Source organism: Myodes glareolus, chromosome 24, assembly GCF_982192425.1.
Source record: "Myodes glareolus chromosome 24, mMyoGla1.1, whole genome shotgun sequence".
Classification (NCBI taxonomy): domain Eukaryota; kingdom Metazoa; phylum Chordata; class Mammalia; order Rodentia; family Cricetidae; genus Myodes; species Myodes glareolus.
Window position 1 is genome coordinate 1,003,486 of NC_142049.1, and position 18,515 is coordinate 1,022,000.

Consider the following 18,515-nt stretch of genomic DNA (forward strand, 5'->3'; position numbering starts at 1 on the left):
GGATGCATGGGAAGTGACTGCTAGATGATGCCGGGCTTTCTGCTGCGGCAAGGAAGAGTTTGGGGACTGTACAGTGGTGGCTGCTGTACAGTTTTGTAAACGAACTAAAATCCATGGGTTGCGAGCCGTAAGAGTTTTGTGATATGTAAATTGTATATATCGTTTGGTCATTTGCTAGTTGGAGTCACAAATACCTGGCTGAAGAACAACTTAAGGAAAGGTTGTTTTGGATTCATAGTGTGAGGGTGCAGTGTATGGCTACAGAAGGCGCTCCGCTGCAGGAGCAAGACGGGTCAGGTTACATTGTATCTACAGCCAGGAGACAGATGAATGCTGGTCAGCTGGTTCTTCCCTCACTCTATTGTATTCAGTGGGAGCGAGACAGGTCAGTTACATTGTATCTACAGCCAGGAGAAGGATGAATGCTGGTCCCTGGTACTTCCCTCTGTTGTATTCAGTGGGAGTAAGACAGGTCAGGTTACATTGTTTCTACAACCAGGAGACAGATGAATGCTTGTCTCCTGGTTGTGCCTCACTCTGTTGTATTCAGTGGGAGTGAGACAGGTCAGGTTACATTGTATCTACAGCCAGGAGACGGATGAATGCTGGTCCGCTGTTACTTTCCTCTGTGTCAGAAACCACAGCCCACAAGATGGACCGCCTCACTCCAAGTGAATCCTCCTCAGTTAAATCTCTCACAGACCTGCCCAAAGATGTGTCTCCTAGATGATTATAAATCCCATTAAGTTGACAATCACAATTAACCATGACATGGGCTAAAAGTTCTCAGGGTTAGAAGGATAGCTTAGTGGTTAAGGAAGTGCACTGGCCTTGTAGAAGACTTCAGTTCCATTCCTAACACCCACATCGGGAAGCTCACAAATGTTTGGAACTCTAGCTCCAGGGAGTCCCATGTCTCCGACCTCTGTGGACATACGCGCACATGCCTACACGTCCACTTTAAAAGCAGTTCGCTGGCTCCAAGATATCTTTTGTGAGGAGCACAAAACCTGGCCTGAGGAGGTTCAGGGTCTCAAGAGCCCTTTTTGAGTTTTCTTCTGGGGATGGAGATGAACTCCATGGAGACAGAGGTGTTCACCGGTCTCCAGAAGACCATGTGAAATGGAAGGAAACTTTAGCCTGGGCAGGGGGGTGGGGGTGCAGGACATGGAACAATGGAGGAGGCCATCCACAGGAAATGGAAGGGGTTGTGGGGAAGCTCTGGTCTCCAGGTGAAAGGATGCAGGGCTTGTGGGGTTTCCACTGAGATCCAGAAGCAGGAGAGAGTAATGGACCTGTTTCCATAGTTACTGTGTGAGAAAGCCATCATGGCAATGAGATCAGGGGTACCATACAACTCTGCCTCCTGGGTCTGTTTGTCCAGGAGAAGGCTCTGTAACACACATTCTAAATAGTTGTGTGCTTTGATGTGTAACTTGCAGGCTTGACTGTTTGACTCTGTGGCTGCATGTGTGATGGTGTCCTACGACAACAAGGTGTCTCTGTCTTATGAAGGGAAAGCTTTTGTCCCTTGGCTCTGGATCCAATCTTGACCACACCCCTGGCCTAAAGCCTACTGAAAGACTACACAGCTCATCCTTAATGTGAGAGTGGTTGCTCCATAGATTGCTGTGGGAAAAGGGGACGGCTTCTCTTTGGGAGATGTGTGCCTCAATGGAGTAAAGAGGAACACAGGGGACCCATGGCCTCTCAAGAAAGTCCCTCCCAGGGGTCTCAGAATCAGAAAGACTGTTGAGACCAACTCTCAGACCCTCACAACTGCCAAGGTCATGTTTTCCAGAAACAGTTTGACCTGATGTCTACCTGGGTCAGGGCTATTATCTGGGATTTTATCTCACCAGCTGCTTGGATGTATCATTGGGCCCACAGGTGAGGGGCCCCATACGCCCGACAGAGACAACAAGACCGTGCTGGTCACAGAAGACATGCAGGAAAGCAAAGTCAGCATGGAGCCTCAGGACACACTTCAGGATGCACAGCCTCGACGACTGTTCCATAGCATCAAGGTGCGCACTGTCAGACAAAGCAGGGAAGGGGCCACCAGGTCCAGCAGTTAGCACCAACCGTCTTTCTTCTCACTTCCTTACCTGGAGGATGGGTTTTGGGGCTGACTCAGGGAAGCTCTTAGTTTGGTTCTAGGCACAATGAAGACGAACAGGTTCTCCTTGCAGCAGCTGATCCGTGTTAGTCTGTAGATGATGAAGGATGACCCCCTTGCTTCTCGCTCCCATGGAGACATGCTCTGCAGTCCCAAACTTGTGTGAACACTGGAGTTCTGGCTCCACAACAAGAGCTTAAAGACTCACCCAGTAGGTGGCAGATCCTGTGCAGAGTGCCACATACCTGATCTTTTCTGTTGTTGTTTTAATGACAAGGATGGAAATCTAAACCGTGCACTTGCTAGGCCAGTGTTCTGCTGTTGAGCCCCACCTTGAAGATCTGAGTTTCTCAGTAATCCTAGGAGGTGGAGCCCTTGCCTTGCCCTTGCCCTAATGAAGAGAGACAGAGTCTCCAAAGTTTTGAGCAATGCCTTAAGCTCTGGCCTAAATGCTCTCAGATTTTGGTTCTTTGAAGCAAGGTTTTCTTCCTTCTAGGAATTCTGCCAGCTCTTTCTGGGCAGGCTGGGTTGTTCAGGGTGAGGTGGGGTGGGACAGCTTGGGAAAGTCAGAAGAAGGAGTGTTTCCACAGCAGCCCTGTGAGAAAAGGGTGGGAATGGGGTGGAGATGGAGCTGGGAGATCTAGGAGAACCTTCTGGGGAAGAGGGTGGTGGTGTCGAGCAGGGAGGAAGGTCCAGCCCAATGCCTGTGGAGATCAGAGGGTCGGAAGGGCTCTGATATGTCTATTTTTAGTTAAGGGTGTCTCTGGTAGCTCCCATGTTCCTAAGTCCTACCTTAACTTGTCAACCTCAACCTGAATTAGACTCCATGAGTTACTCCAATTGACTCTCTCTCTCTCTCTCTTTCCCTCCCTCCCTTTTTTCTTGCCTCTTCACTTCCCTCCCTCTTTTTTCCTCCTCCCTTATATCTGCCTCTCCTTTACCCAACTTCCATTCCTTGATCATCTTTTGATCTCACACTCCCTCTGACCCAAACCGTCTCTATCTCCCTGACCTCTGATGGTGTCCATCCGCCTGCCACCATTCACTACTTCCACAGTTCTTTGTCCTGTGTCACAGTATACTGCAGCTGGCCCAGCTCATGATCTCTGGCTACCTCAAAAGTTCCATCTCCACCGTGGAAAAGCGCTTTGGACTGTCCAGTCAGACCTCAGGGCTGCTAGCTGCCTTCAACGAGGTACTGTTGTCCCCAGCTCCCTCTCAGGAGTGAAGGCTGAGGGGGCCCTGCACTCCCACCTCTGCTAGCCTCTTTTCTTACACCCGTAGACATTTTCTCCCTATGCCCTCATGAAGCCCCCAATACTGCCTACTCCCCCAAATTTTCATAGCTTTCCTCTCACAGCATGCTGGCCCAGTTGAAGCCCAGAAAAACCTCCTCCTTCTCTGGACCCGACCATCCTGTCCTTAGGAGCTCTTTGCTAGGGGACATGAGATATTTGCTGGTTTGCCAGAGTTGGGGAGACACCCACCCTCCACGTGGCTCCTTTGTATCCTGGGTCCTGTAGCTATTGGCTGTCCCAGGAAGGAATCACAGAAAACCATTTCGACTGTCCCAGAGAGAGGCTTGAGTTACCTCCAAGACACCCTTTGACTAACCTTGGGGTGACAGAAGGGAGGGGTGACCCTGCAGGGAAGGTCTGGCCCCAGGATGCCCTGGATCCACAGGCCCCTGCCTGTGGCCCTCAGCCAGGCAGGGAGAAGCTGAGCTGCTCTGTGCGAATTCAGTGGAAATCGGTTCTGCTGGGCCTCAGCCATCCTGTCACTCTCTGGGAAGAAAAGTCTGTTCTCCCCAGCCCCAGGCTGTGAAATTCTCTTCCCTGGAGAATAAGCCACATTCCTCTAGACCCAAGGCCTGGCCCACCAGCTGCACAGCTGTCCCATCCCCCATAGGTCTCAGCATGATGTTACTCTGAGATCTCAGCGTGGGAAGGGAAAGTCAGTCCATCTGGTAAACAGGAATCATCTCTTTACCCCACAGTCACTACCCAACAGCCCCAGTTGACACGGCTGACTCGCTTTGAGGACCCTGGAGCTCCACCACCCCACTCCTAGATCCCTGGGGTGATGAGGCTAAGAGTTGAAATTCCAAGCCTCAACCCCCTGGTTTCAGATTATTTTTTTATTTTTTTATTTCCCCCCCTCTCATTCTTGAGGCCCCTGAGGCTCCAAATCCTTTCCCTCAACTGCTTGCTCTCCTCCAAGGTAAACTCAATCAGCCACCTTGGTCCTCATTTTTCTCCTCTAAAGAGGCAATGAGACCCTTCCCTTTCCTAGGAAGACTCAAAATCTGCATGTTATCGTCAGTTTTGCTTTGTGTTTGTTGTTGAGATAGGGTCTTACTATGTAGCCCAGGCTGGCCTTGAATTCCAAACTACCTTACGGCCTCACTTGCTCTCTGGAGTACTGGGATGGCAGGCATCAGCTGTCATGCCTGGCTCAGAAACTCCATCCCACACATACCCGAGGGTTCGCTTTCAAACCAGCCAGTCCAATGCACAGATGGGGACACTGGAGGTAGCCACAGCGAGGATGGACTTTGCCAAGCTTTGATTGTCACTTCATCCCTTTGCAGGTAGGGAGCGTATCCTTGATCTTGTTCGTGAGTTACTTTGGCAGCCGCGTCCACAGGCCCCGTATGATTGGCTGTGGGGCTATCCTGGTGGCCCTGGCAGGCCTGCTCATGGCACTCCCGCACTTCATCTCGGAGCCATACCGCTATGACAACAGCCCTGGTAAGACACTGGGCAAGTGATGACGGAGGAACTTCAGTCCTGAGCGTGGGACCCTTCCCCGAGCCTGCCTCCACAATGGGTATCATCACTGCAGTGTACCTGATAGCCCTCCCTACCCCATCCCCAGTCTTTCCGATCCCGGTTCATATCAGCAAGGGTAGCCACAGGGCAGAGGTGAAATGTTCTAGTCCCCTTTGAGCAAGGATCTGCTTGTGCGCCTCTGTGGGTTTTGAGGTAGGCGTAAACTTATCATACAGCTTGCTTTAGGGTCTGCTGTGCAGAAACTCCTTAGGAAAAGTCTGTAGAATAAAATAACAGTGTCATATACTGTTTCTTGGATGTCACATACAATTTGAAGCATTTCCTTTGTATTTTTCCATTTAATTTTCACAAGCATCCAAGAGAGGGGAGCCAGAGGGACACCCAAGCACTTGGGAGGTAGAAACAGAAAGATTGGGAGTCCTAGGCTATCCTTGACTATATATTGAGTCAAGGGCTAGCCTGGGATGCATAAGACCCTGTCTCATTGTTTTTGTTATTGTTGTTCTGTTTGGTTGGCTGGGTTTTTGTTTTTTTATTATTATTATTATTATTATTTTATTTGGTTTGGTTTGGTTTTTGGTGTTTTTAGACAGGGTTTCTCTGTGTGTAGGTAGTCCTGGTTGTCCTAGAATTTGCATTGTATGCCAGGCTAACTTCAAACTCACAGAGATTCACCTGCCTCTGTCTCCAGAGTGCTGAGATTAAAGGCATGCACCACCATCATCTGACCAAGACCCGGTCTCAAAAAGAAGAAAAAAAAATATCAATGTTTGTCTTAGTTAGGGTTTCTATTGCTGTGAAGAGACACCTTGACCACAGCAACTTTTATAAATGAAAACATTTAACTGAGTGGCTTACAGTGTCAGAGGTTTAGTCCATTACCATCATGGCTGGACATGAAGGCATGCAAGGCAGACATGGTGCTGGAGAAGGAGCTGAGAGTTAAGACATCTTGACCCACAGGCAACAAGAAGTGATCTGAGTCCCTGGGCATGACGTGAGCATATAAGAGACCTCAAAACCTGCCTCCACAGTGATACACTTTCTCCAGCAAGGCCACACCTACTACAACAAAGTCACACCTCCTAATAGTGCCTTAGCCAATGAGTTCATGGGAGCCAGTTACATTCAGAATATGACAATGCTTGAATGCGTGGATGAATATAGTAAAATTAATTCGTTAATTAAATGATAGTGGGATTTTGTTGAGAGCCGAGTTGAAAAGAGGATGTCCCTCAGAGCAACCAGCCTGAGTACTCCTTTTCCTCTCCTCTTCCATCCATCACTAACTTATCCATCTAATGTTCACGTAACAAGCCTGTCATCCTGCCCTCTGCACTCAACCCTTCAGGGCCTTCAGACTTCTCTCCAGGAGGCTTCCAGCCTAGGAGAGGAGAACAACAGACAGAAAACCCAGCATGCCAGTTTTACCTCTAAAGTGTTAGGATCGGGAGGTGGGACCATGAAGCAGACACATTCTGGAAATTATAGGGTGGAATGGGCAGTTATGCATAGCACCTGGCTGCTTAGGAGGCAGGGAGCGTGAGCCCTTGGGGCCTTGGGTAGGAGAAGAACACTGGTGGCTGGAGGGAGCTACCAAGGGCAAGAGGAAGCAGCGTGGGAGGAAAGGTGAACATTACAGGGTGTGGGGTTTGGCACGAACAGGGTCCCCCAAACTGAAAAAGTGCAGAAAAATCTGAAGAAAGCAGAGAACCAGGCTTGGTGGTTCATACCTATCATCCTAGCACTCAGAAGGCAGAGGCAGGGGGATTGCCACAAGTCTGAGGTCACCCCGGGGCACAGAGTGAGTTCCAGGCGGCTCGGGCTACATTGTGACCTCTTGTCTCATATTTTCAAAAAATGCTGAGTGGGTCTCCAGAGCAGAGAGGACAGTCGTCGACAGGGCATCTTGGGGTGCTGAAGAAGTAAGACTTCCTCGCGTTTCTTTGCCCAGAACTTCTACGTTAGCAGACAGTTTTCTGTGCAAGGTCACACTGCGTTCTCCCTGCCAGCTCCGAGCTCTTCCTGTCTGAACCTCAGTGTTCACAAGATCAGCTCAAAGGTTGCCATGACTCTAAGCTCCAAACCCTCTCCCGGCTCTGACATGCACAGCCCTTTGCACGGTTTATCCTCTCTGCGGGAGTCATGCATTTGTGTAACAGGCCAGGCTGTCCACAAGACCCTGGAGACACCCAGGGATGCTAACGGCAAATGTGAACTCCAGGGTGACCGTTGTCTGCAATGCCCACTGGGAACTAGACAGGGCCACTGCTCCCTACTCCACCAGTGTCCCCATGGGGCAGAGGTTTCCACTAGTGCCTCGGGACCCCGAGGCCAAAGAGGGAGATGCAAGGCCAGGCCCACAGCTGGATACCACCCAGAACTAGTCTGCTTTTTAACTCCTAATGTTGAGAGAACATTAGTTCTGGGAGACTCACCTGAGGGGTGAGGACTAGAGAGGCAAGGGTCACACGGTAGGAGAGCCACTGATGACTTTGGCTACATGGTTCTTCCCAGTACTGGGTGTGACTCTCCGGGTTAGCTTGACACCCTGGTCCCTGCTGTCACAGAACGAGGGCCACACTGAGAAGGCCACTTCAGCACAGTGGGGACGATAATAGATCGAGGGTCTCCTCAAGTTTGCTCACCAAATATTGGTCAAGGAATAAACACCTGGTACTAAATTAAGAAAACGTCCCTTCCTGCACTTTGTGTTCACGTCCTGAACTCAAAATGAATGAACTTCCTCCTCGAAATGAATACCAAGAACATCAGAGCCCACCATGGTCTGGTGGCTTCCTGCTCTTGCCCAGCCCTGCCTGTAGCCCTGGCCTGACCCTACTTCGTGACTTGTTGTTTGGAACGTCTCATTCCAACACTGTGTGCTTTTGAGGCCCTGGGTTTGCCCTACTGTGAACTCTCCTAGAAATATCCCTTCCCTCCCCCTTTCTTGAAACCTTCTTTATTTGTCTTTCTCCACCCAGTTCATACTCTACCTTTTTTGGTAACTCCTGTCCCTCCACCCAAGAGCCACTACTTTCATGACCCTTCTGAATGTCCCTACTTAGAAAGGTGACCTGTAATAAATTAAGACCAGGAATGTGAAGCCCAAACCAAGGAGCCCAGTTGATTGACATGTTTCTGGTTCACAGACCTAGATCCCCTTAGGTTTGGGGGGATCGAGTGACTTATACCCAAGCACTCAGGACAGCTCCTTACCTTTGATATTGTTCATCTTAGCTATGGCCGTATTCTTATCTTATTCAGAAGATAGATCTCAGGACACGGAAGCTTCCCTATGCCTACCCACGACTGTGGCTCCAGCCTCTGTCCCCTCCAATGACAGTTGTTCCAGCCGCACAGAAGCCAAGCATCTTACTATGGTGGGGATCATGTTCACAGCGCAGACCCTGCTCGGCATAGGTGGTGTGCCCATACAGCCCTTTGGTATCTCCTACATTGATGACTTTGCCCACCACAGCAACTCACCTCTCTACATTGGTAAGGATGGTCTCTTCCCTTAAGCTCTGAGAAGGGGGCCAGGCCTAGGGAGGAGCGAGAGAGGCCAAGCATGCAGATGGACCAAAAAAATTCTGGTGAAGTCCTAAAGAGCTCCCCAACCATGACCAGGAGACAGAACTGCTCTTGGAAGACTGAGCAGGCAAAGAGCCACACTTGAGGCAGTCAGAGACACCCACTGAGGATAGTTAGAGACCCTCTGAGTGTAGGTAGGGACCCATTATGGATAGGCAGGAACCCACGGAGGTATGGGGGGACATACTGGTGATAGTCAGAGAGATGTTGACGGCAGACGGTGCCGCAGGATCCTCACCAAGACTTGTATTGCAGGGATCCTGTTTGCAGTAACCACGGTGGGGCCCGGCATGGCCTATGGGCTGGGCAGCCTCATGCTGCGCCTTTATGTGGACATTGACCGGATGCCAGAAGGTGAGCCTGTGGGATATTCATGCACCCTCCAGGGTGCACACACGCGCTGTAGCTGACTGCTGGTCTTACAGGAGGCGCAAAACCAGAAACCCATTTGGGAGCCCCATCAGCAACACTGACCATGGACAAGCCTTTTCCTTTCACTCTCTGGGCCTCAGTTTCCTCATTCTTCAGATAACCTCTATCCTCTTGTCTCCCAAGACCGTCACCAGAATCTAGTGAAATGTAGAGTGCCATCTTCTGAGGAGCTGTGCCCTCTGTCACCTCCCTCTCCTAGGCACAGGCATACTGTTGACAGATCATAAAACACAACCTCTTAGCTTCCATCTTCGGGGAGAAAGCTTCCTAAGACCAGGGACAAGCCATACTGAGAATTGAGAATGGAGTTCAGTGGTTCATGTGTTCCCTTGGGCCTCTCCCAGTCGAAACACAGCCTAGGGCACCTCAAAGCCCCTTTGAGACAACGGACTACCTCAGAGTCTGAGAAACTTCCAGAGGCATCATTTGGGAAACTACCCTCAGATCAGCCAGAGGTCAGACTGGGCCAAGAAGTGTGATTAGGTGGTTAGAGTTTGGTTTGAGGGTGGTCAGGAAGAGGTGCGTAGGGGCCCCAGGGCCCAGGATCCCTGTGTGTTCCAGGGGACGGGGGTCGGTAGGATGGGCGTGTTCTATTAGAGCAGGTCACTGTGGCTTCTTAGCTGCTCACTTGTCACACCAGCATATGAGTACCAGGTGCCCCTTCTGCCTCCTACGGCTCAGTTCTGTTCCTCGCCTGGAAAGCCAGCATCAACACATACGTGACGGGGGCGGGGCATTCTCTAGCTTTTTCGCATGGGTTTCTCCAGTCAGGACAGGTCTGGACTGTTATGCACAACCATCATGAGTAATAGTTCTGCCTATATCTCTTCCTTCTAGAACATTGTACCCCAACACCAACCTGAGGTCTGTTACTAGCCAGCCCCTTGAAAGCCTAAGAGACAGGTTCTGGGATTTGGGGTGACCTTGGCTTCCCAACCACCTCTACTTGGTAGAGAGAGTGTGAGTTTCCTGTCACCGTTGATACTGTCTTGGCCCACAGGGTGGATGTTGCCTCTGAGCCACCTCCTAGATCCTTCTTTCTTCATGGAGGATTGGAAGGGTGGGCGGTTCCTGCCTGCTGCAGGCACAGACTAGCACATGCATGAAGAAGAGTCAGGCTCTCTCTAGTCGGATACGGGGCCAAGGCAGACAAGAAACAGGGAATGCATTGAGTGGAGAAGCCACACCTATCCTGGCTCTGTTAATCCATTAGCTAATTGCCAGCCATGCTCCTTCGTCCCTTCCCAGAGACGCTCAGGATCCAGCACCTGGAGAACAGGCTGGGTGAGCTGCTGGTTGGTGCTGGTGTTGTATTTTTATACAGTACCTGTGAGCCTGGGTGTTGTGTGACTTTTCCTGGAGAGAAGTGAGCGAGTGTGTTTTCACCCCAGATAGGGCAATGATGACAGACCAAAGAAACAACTGCATCGTAGGCCAGCCTGGTAAGCCAATGAGTTTGTTAGAGTTACTTAAAGGAGCGTGGAGGACCTGGGGGCATCACTGAGAGGCCACTACAGCTTAGGTGACAACACATAGAAGCTGTATCCCTGGAGTCCCCCACACAACTTGCAGATGTCCCACCAGAGAGGCTCGTCCTGCCCAGAAATTGCTTTCTGCTTTTATAACTGTAGAGAGGGGCTCATGGAGCTGGTAATTTTCTCAGCCTCCTGAGTCTTACGATCCTCCCTTTGGAGAAAACAGAGGATGCCCCCACTTCAGCCTTCCGCTTTGTAAGTTTTAAGGGCAGTTATGCACCATGTTCTAATTAAAACAGGCAAGGGACCAAAACCATGGGGATGGGGCTTGCTAAAGGAACACGTTCATTAGCCACCTTTCCCCCAAGCCAGTGGTCATTTGAAGCAGATCTTCAATATCACCAAACACTTCTGTTAAACCCTCCCAGTTATTTCACACGTGCGGATCTGAAAACAAAAGCAATCCCGCCCTCATTCGGCTCAGTGGCAGCGCATTGTCTATAGTGGAAATTGCAATGGGAATAGAAGCGGGAGAGGAGGAGCGAGTGGCTATAAAACCCACATCCCTCCAAGTACTTTCCGTGTCTGTCTTTCATGGATTTTGTCTACTTTTTGAGAAAGGATCTCATATAGACCAGACTGGTTTTAAAGTCAATGCTTAGTCAAGAGTGACCTTGAGATTTTTGATTGTACTGCTTCGACTTCCCAAGCGCCCAGCTTAGATTTTAAATTTTTAATTACATTTACTTGCTCTCTCTCTATATATATATGTGTGTGTGTGTGTATTATATATATTATTTATATATATTATATATTACACACACACACATATATATATATATATTAGTTTCTGTAATTTTCCTAACAACTCTATGATGTATAAACTTCATCTCCTAATGCTATTGATACCTGTATGCCACAGTGGGAGAAACTGAGGCACTGACGTGTGAGTTATTACAGTACTCCATTGGCTTAGAGGTTGAGGGTCCTCAGAGGTAGTAATGACAGTCAGCTGTGACATTAACACTGTCATGATTTTCTGTTCCAGGAGATTTCAACTTGACCCCCAAAGACCCCCGATGGGTAGGCGCCTGGTGGCTGGGCTTCCTTGTCTCTGCTGGATTGGTGGTACTGGCTGCCAGCCCCTACTTCTTCTTCCCCAGGGAGATGCCCAAGGAGAAACATGAGCTTCACTTAAGGCGCAAGGTCTTGACTGGTACTGCCTCCATCGTCAGCAAGGTAAGCATCCTCCACGTACTGGCCCAGAACCCACCATAATGCTTCCTAACAGAGGCTTCATCCTTCCTGAGCAAGCCCTAGTGCCTCCTCCCAACAGGCCTGCCCAGTGACCCTCGTGGGTCCCTTCCATGACCCAGGAGATGTGGTCTGGAGGTAGGATGAAATGAGCATGCTCAATGGGCAAGCCATGGAGTCCTGCAGGGAGGGCACAGGCGTGCGGGACTCACGCCCTCCTGCATTGGCCACTTAGAAATTCTGGAGATTCTGACCGTGCTGAAAGATGCTAAAGGTGGAGGTTGTTGAGTTGAGCTTGGGTCTAAGAAGAGCTCCTGAGGGAGGAGGGGTTTGAGCTGGACACACAGGCAACAATAGAGGGGTGAGCCAAGGGATGCTGGGTGCACACAGCCTCGGCAAAGGGTTCCACAGCAAACATGAACCCGGCCCCTTCAGGCTCATGATAGGACTAAAATACACATAGAGCAGGCTGGGCCAGGCTGGGGGGAGTCACAGCCTTGTCCAAAGTCACACAGCTGAAAGAGAGACCAGGCGCTGTGAACCACAGGGCAGGAGAGGCGATTCTAAGCCACGGACTCCCCATTTTCCAGGAATTCACAAAAATATGAGGCCTCAAAGACAATAAGCTGATGTCAAATGAAAGAAAATTGACAAAACACAACTTACTCTGCCCCATGCTGGGGTCTGACCCTCTCAGACCTTTCACATGTAGGGCGGGGACTCTACCGCCAAGCTACACATATCTGACCATGGAAACAAGCTTCAAAAGTTTACAACGTAACTTCAATCTCATTAATATTTTAATGCACACAGACTTGGCTGTATATTCAGAAGCTTTGCGCGTTGTGTTTTCTCTTTCCCAGGCATGTGAGGTACTTGTCAAAACTGCAAACGTATAAATTAAGGTGCTTGCTAATAAGCCATTCTAATGGCGAAAGGACAATTCGTACAAATGTTCCCCTGCCAAGGGAATTCCACTCCCTGTGGTGGCCACACGCTGTGCTTCTGAGAGTGCTCAGTGTGGGAGAGGGCCTCCCTCTTAGAACAAGAGAGTTTGATCTAGGACGTGGACCTGAAAAAGGTCATTTCTTTTATGTCAATTTTTTAAAAATTAAACTCCCATTAGAACATGAGTTTGAGTCTGACTAAGCACAGGTCCATCTGCCCTGCCGAGCCTCGCCAACCACCTCACTCCAGGGTCACCACACAGCTCAGGTTAGGACAGCCAGCAGGGGCCAGAATCACGGGACCTTTGGTGGTTTCAAGACCCCTGGGCGTTCCTGGAGGGACAGGAAGCAAGGACTCCCTAGCTGCTTTACCAGGTACTGTGTGCATAAAGACTAAAGGCCAGGAGGAGCATTCAAGAGAGGCCACCGAGGCCCTGAGGCTATAATGGGAGCCGATAGAGAAGCACCTACGGGCAGGGGAGAGCATGGACACAGGCTCTGCTGCTCCGGGACAGGACTTCCCCAGAAATGATGCTGGGCTGACAGTGCCGTGCTGGCTCAGAGGCATGAGGAGGGCATTTCAGCAGAAAATGAGAGTTTGAAATCTCAGTTCCAGCTAGTGTGGCCTAGCTCCGGCCGTGATTCAAATCCCTAGAATCTGGAGAGGAGTCCTTGGAATTAGGACTGTCACTTAGGAGGACAAGAGACTGTGTGGCTGGTGACAGATACTCCGAGTTGGGCCCTATTTTTGGACAGAGAACAAACAGGAGTGGGTGGCTGTCTGCTGGGCTGGGTCACAGGTCAGTCACTTCCCTGTGCTGGCCGCCGCTGTCTGTGGTATGCATAGGTGAAGAGGTCAGGCTGCTGGAGTGCTACCCAGCCGCCTCGGGTTCTGAGAATGTACAGTCCCGGCTGCTGGGGTCCCTGGAGTCGGCTTAGAGAGCTGTGTGCCATGAAGCCTCGGGACACTGGTCCTGATCATATGCCTGGCTGGCTGACTGCAGCCACCCTGTCAGCTCACGGGGTTCTGGGAGGCAAGAAACCAAGAGATTCTTCAGAAAAGATTGAAAGGCTGAGAACACGGGGATCTGCTCCCAGCAGCTCTTGGGCAATGAATATTGATGTGGGAGGGATTGATCCTCTGCCTCCATCTCCTTGAGGATGCCAGGCTCCTTGCAATAAGGTTGGCTGGCCTGGCCCATGAGGGTCCCTAGTGAAGAGCGTGGAGGAGAAGGGGGTCCCGCAGGGTGAGATTGCCTGCTAGACCCTGCATGTGTCTCTCCAGCAGGGAGGGGAGGGATGGGTAAGAAGGAAGAAGCCAAAGCTAGACTGCTTGGAAAATCTTTTCAAGTATCTTCTCCTAGACTTAGTGCCCAGGAGCCCCCTAGGTACCCTAAAGGTAAGTGCAGCCATTAAAGGTATCCAAATGACTATGATACATAATCTAAGGCTTGTCTTATCATGAGAGGGTCTAGCCTGTGCCGAATGGGTGGCCACAGATCTACAGACTGAGGCTATGTCCTGTAACCAGCTCCGTGTCGCTGGGTTGTTTTTACAGGAAAGTTGAGGGAGACACCCACACACCTGCCCTGAGGAGTGGAGGAAGGTCAGGTGCAGGGAGATGGATACCTAGATGGCAGTTCAGGGATGAGGGTTCAGCAGAGGAAAAAAAAACGGCCTCTTGAGGGCTCCCTGACAGGTTTCTGGATGCATGTCCCCCTGGGTAGCAGTGTCCCTATTCACAGCACTTTCCAGTGTTCACAGGTCCCTCAGAGAATTTGCTCTGGGGCTGAGCCAGGCACTGGAAAGGGCTGACTGTCTGCTTTCCTTCCTGGCAAGTCTCTTGCTTCTTGCATCAAGGATCCTGGCCATACCCGGACTTGAGTGCCCACTGGGTGCCATAACTGTCTACTGGGTCCCTTTTCCAAGATAATTTTGTGTGTGTGTGTGTGTGTGTGTGTGTGTGTGTGTGTGTGTGTGTGTTATTCCTATAACAAGTTTAGAGTTTAGAATCCCAAAGGTATAGGCTTAGTGTTCGGGGCTTTGTGTTTGTTGTTGACTGGTTGGGGTCTTAATTTTTTTATTGTTTTTATTGAGCTATACATTTTTTCCACTCCCCTCCCCTTCTACCTTATCCCATGATCCCCATGCTTCCAGTTTACTCAGGAGATCTTGTCTTTTTCTCCTTCCTATGTAGATCCATGTATGTTTCTCTTAGGGTCTTCTTTGTTGTCTAGGTTGTCTGTGGTTGTGGACTATAGGTTGGTTTTTCTTTGCTCACTTATGAGTGAGTACATATTGTCTTTGTCTTTCTGGATCTGGGTCACCTCACTCAATATGGCTTTTTCTAGATCTATCCATTTGCCTGAAAATTTCAAGATATCATTATTTTTTTTACCGCTGTGCTTTGGCTAAAGAGGTCCCATGAAAGTCTTCCTGGCATCTGAGTAGCAGGGAGAAAAGCTGGGTGGGGGATTCTTATGATGCCTGTGTCTCCTGACCCAGCTCTGCTACTTACTAACCCTGGAGTCTGTAACACATTGACATTTTAAAATTACGTAAGAATGAAGGAGGCAAAGTCTGGGGATAGGTGGTCTAGCGTCTGGCATAGGCTCAGGGTGCAGGAGGCTTATCTTATCTCCTTTCTCTACCGGGCCAGATTTTAAGGGAGAAAAGAAAAGAAAACAAAACAGAAAACTACCTCCCCACCCCTGGCAATGTTCTTAAATGCTTTATTTTTTTTCCTAGTTAAAGAAGCACTAGTTATTTGTTTTTGTTTTTTTTTTTTCAAATTGATCTTTTAACAAGCAAGTAAAACGTGTGCCTGGTGTACCAAACGTTTTGATCTGTGTATACAGGAGGCCATGACTACATCAGATTGTCCAGCAGACCACCTCACATGGTTGCCTGCTGTGGGCACTTAAAGATCAACGCTTTCAGCGATTCTAAGGTTTCCAGTACTATGCTGGGGCTCCGTCATCAGCATGATTGCAGTAGAGTCCTCTTGAACCTGTGCCTCCTGTGGAGCTGCAGTTTGCAAGCCCCCTGCAGCAGCTCCCTAGTCCACCTCCCAGACAGCCCCTGGGAGCCACCGCTGCAACCTCCCTGCCCTGAGTTCCAGTTCCTTAGACTCCACCTACAGATATCTGTTCGCGTCTGGCTGCTTACACTTTAATGTAATGCACTCTGCAACCCTGACGAATGAAGGAACTCTGTTCCATGTTAAGAAGAGTTCTCACGTGGTCTTCATCCGCTCACCTGCTAATAGACTGTTGCTAATACACTTGGGCTGACTGTGAATCTCAGTCATTGTGACGGTACTGCCGTGAACGTGGGCATGTGGCTTTCTCTAACATTAGATGTTGTCACATTAATGTAATGCCTATTTACATTAAGACTTACGTTGTCACACGCCTAGGGCTGTATGCACCCTTTCTCAGCAAGCAGTCTGCCACTCAGCTAGATCCCCAGCCCTAATCTCGCCTATTTTTTTCCTTTTCGAGGCAAGGCTCATTGTAGAGCCAAAGGGGACCGTGAACTCCCAGTCCTCCTACTTCCACTTGCTGTGTGCCGGGAATACAGGCAGGGGCTGCCACTTCCAGTTTATGTGGGAGTGGGGTTTGAACCCAGGACCAGTATTAACTGAGCTACATCTCCAGCTCTGTTTTTAGTGTTTGGGAGGCACTTTCACACTTTTCGGCTTACACTTATGCCCATTTCCACCAGCGGTGTGCAAGGGTTCCCCTTCCACGGCCTCACTAGGGCTAGCTGCCTTTTGTCCTCTTTTTGCCAGCCACTCGGACTGGAGAGAGGTGACTGATCACGGTTTATTTGCTTTTCGGAATCGTCTTTCCTTTATACCCTGGAGAGAGAGTTTGAGACAGATCCCACCAAACCCAGGTCTGGCGCTGAGGAAAAGAGCAGGAATTAAGCTAGCGTTTATTCTGTTTTTCCTGCACTCTCCTGGGTTCCAAGTGTGCATTATCTCATTGAATCTACCGCCCACCCATGCAGCAGATACAATGCAGCAGATACAATGCAACAGATACAATGTAGCAGATACAATGCAGCAGATACAATGCAACAGATACAATGTAGCAGATACAATGCAGAAGATACAGTATGGATGTTCTTTCTACCCCCAAGGAACTTGAGCTGCAGAAAGTAAACAGTGTAGTCTCGTGGCTCATAAATGCTACTGAGGTTCAGTTCCAGAAAACCTCTTCCCATGCCTGTTCTCAGCTGATCAATAATCGATCAAGATAAAAGAGTAGCAGAAACAAATACAAGCAAAGGGTTCATGCTAACACGCGTGGAGAGGTCAGCCTGGGAAGGACAAGCGAGGCACCTAGTGATGCTCTACTCCAACGCCCTACCCCGTCTCCTTAGAAGGTCATCGGCTCTCAGAGAACTGATGCCTGTGCCTGCTTTCTGTGAAGGCACCAGGTAGGCACTGAGAGCCGGCAGCCCAGCTCTAGCTCCACTGGACGGGGACCCAGCTCCAGGATGAAGCCTGCTAGGACCTTAGCTGTCCTCAGAGATAGCTTCAAGATAGCTAGAAGCCCACATCAAGTCCTGTTCACAGCCTGTGTGTCCTGTAGGCTTGCAGTTGTCAGCACCAAGTCCCAAGAGAGGAAGTTCTATCGGGTTTGCTGACCTGGGCAAACCGCAGGCCAGATGGGCCACCCCAAGCCCTGATGGATGACAACACAGTGCTTCCTGTCTGAAGAACCCACAATTAGTCAGCGCTCCTCAAAACAGATGCCCTTTGAAAGGTGGAAACAAATGGAAGCCTAGGGTGTGTGAATCTGGGCCATTGGGGCTCCTGCCTGACACCCCAGAATAAAGTCCCCATCTCTTCATCCGGCTGTAGACCCCCAAGGTCTGGCCCTAGTCTATCACCTGTCTCCAGTTGCTGCCCTGGGGAGTGCTGGCTGTAGTTAAGTTGGGGTAGTAGTGCCCACAGTCTGCCCCAATCCAGGCTCCATCCACCTCCATGCCTCGGGTCATACTGTGCCTTGCTCTGTCACCTCTCCCTCCCAACCACACCTCTTCTGACAGCCCCTGAGACCCTGCAGATCTGTCTCTCCTTTCCTGTCCCCAAACCCCATCTCCATCGTCACAACATGTACCAGCCCAGCTCTTCCATATCTCCTTGGTTGCATTTTCCACGAGGCATTGCCCTTCACCAAACTAGTACAATAAAACATCAAGCGTCAGACAGACAGTACCCAAACTGAAATGGCGGGGCAGATTTGAGTGCAGCCAACCTGACAGGTGTGCACACATAAGGGCCAGCTCACACTGTGACCTGGGCACAAAGCTCACAAGATTGCCTGCTCTCAAGGGTGAGCCTGTTCCTCCCTGGCGAGAAACGTGGGGAAGTTGTTGGTCTGTGCCATCTAGCTTTGCTCCTGGCATCTTTTCCCTCAGCTCCTCGGGCCACACCATTCTCTCAGGACGTGACCAGGGCTACTATCTATGGCAGTGTGTCCAAAAGAGGTTATCAATGAGTAGACTTTTGTGAATAGTGATAAAGTCTCTAGCAACCACATTCAAGAGTCAACGTGCTAATAAATTTAAACTGGGCATGACATTATGGACTTGTAATCCCAGCACTTGAGATGCAGAGGCAGGAGGATCAGGACTTTTAAGTCAACTGTATGTGATAGCTCATGGCTGTCATCCCAGCATTCTGGCAGTTGAGGCAGGAGGATGACCAAGAGTTTAAGGCATAGTAAGCTTTAGGCCAGCCTGAGCTTCACAGTGAGATTCTGTTTTAAAAGGAGTTCAAGGTCACCTTCAGTCAACAGGGACCACATGAGACCTGTCTCAAAAAATAAAAATGCATACAAACACACATTCCACTAGGCCTAGAATCTTCCAGTTTGGGTGTATAGTA

General features: G+C 49.9%; 1 protein-coding gene across 4 annotated transcripts in view; it reads left to right on the forward strand.

The window, feature by feature from the left end:
- Nucleotides 1-18,515, forward strand: part of Slco2b1 (solute carrier organic anion transporter family member 2B1) — a 46,412-nt gene that overhangs the window by 11,651 nt on the left and 16,246 nt on the right. For 3 of the 4 annotated variants that reach the window (XM_087901532.1, XM_087901530.1, XM_087901531.1), the window contains 6 exons: nt 1,891-2,027; nt 3,177-3,314; nt 4,710-4,869; nt 8,179-8,412; nt 8,761-8,859; nt 11,461-11,651. In XM_087901532.1, the coding sequence (XP_087757658.1) occupies nt 1,947-2,027; nt 3,177-3,314; nt 4,710-4,869; nt 8,179-8,412; nt 8,761-8,859; nt 11,461-11,651 (903 nt within the window). In that variant the 5' untranslated portion in view covers nt 1,891-1,946. The remainder of the gene's footprint in view (nt 1-1,890; nt 2,028-3,176; nt 3,315-4,709; nt 4,870-8,178; nt 8,413-8,760; nt 8,860-11,460; nt 11,652-18,515) is intronic. The other variant, XM_048435050.3, reaches the window with a different exon arrangement.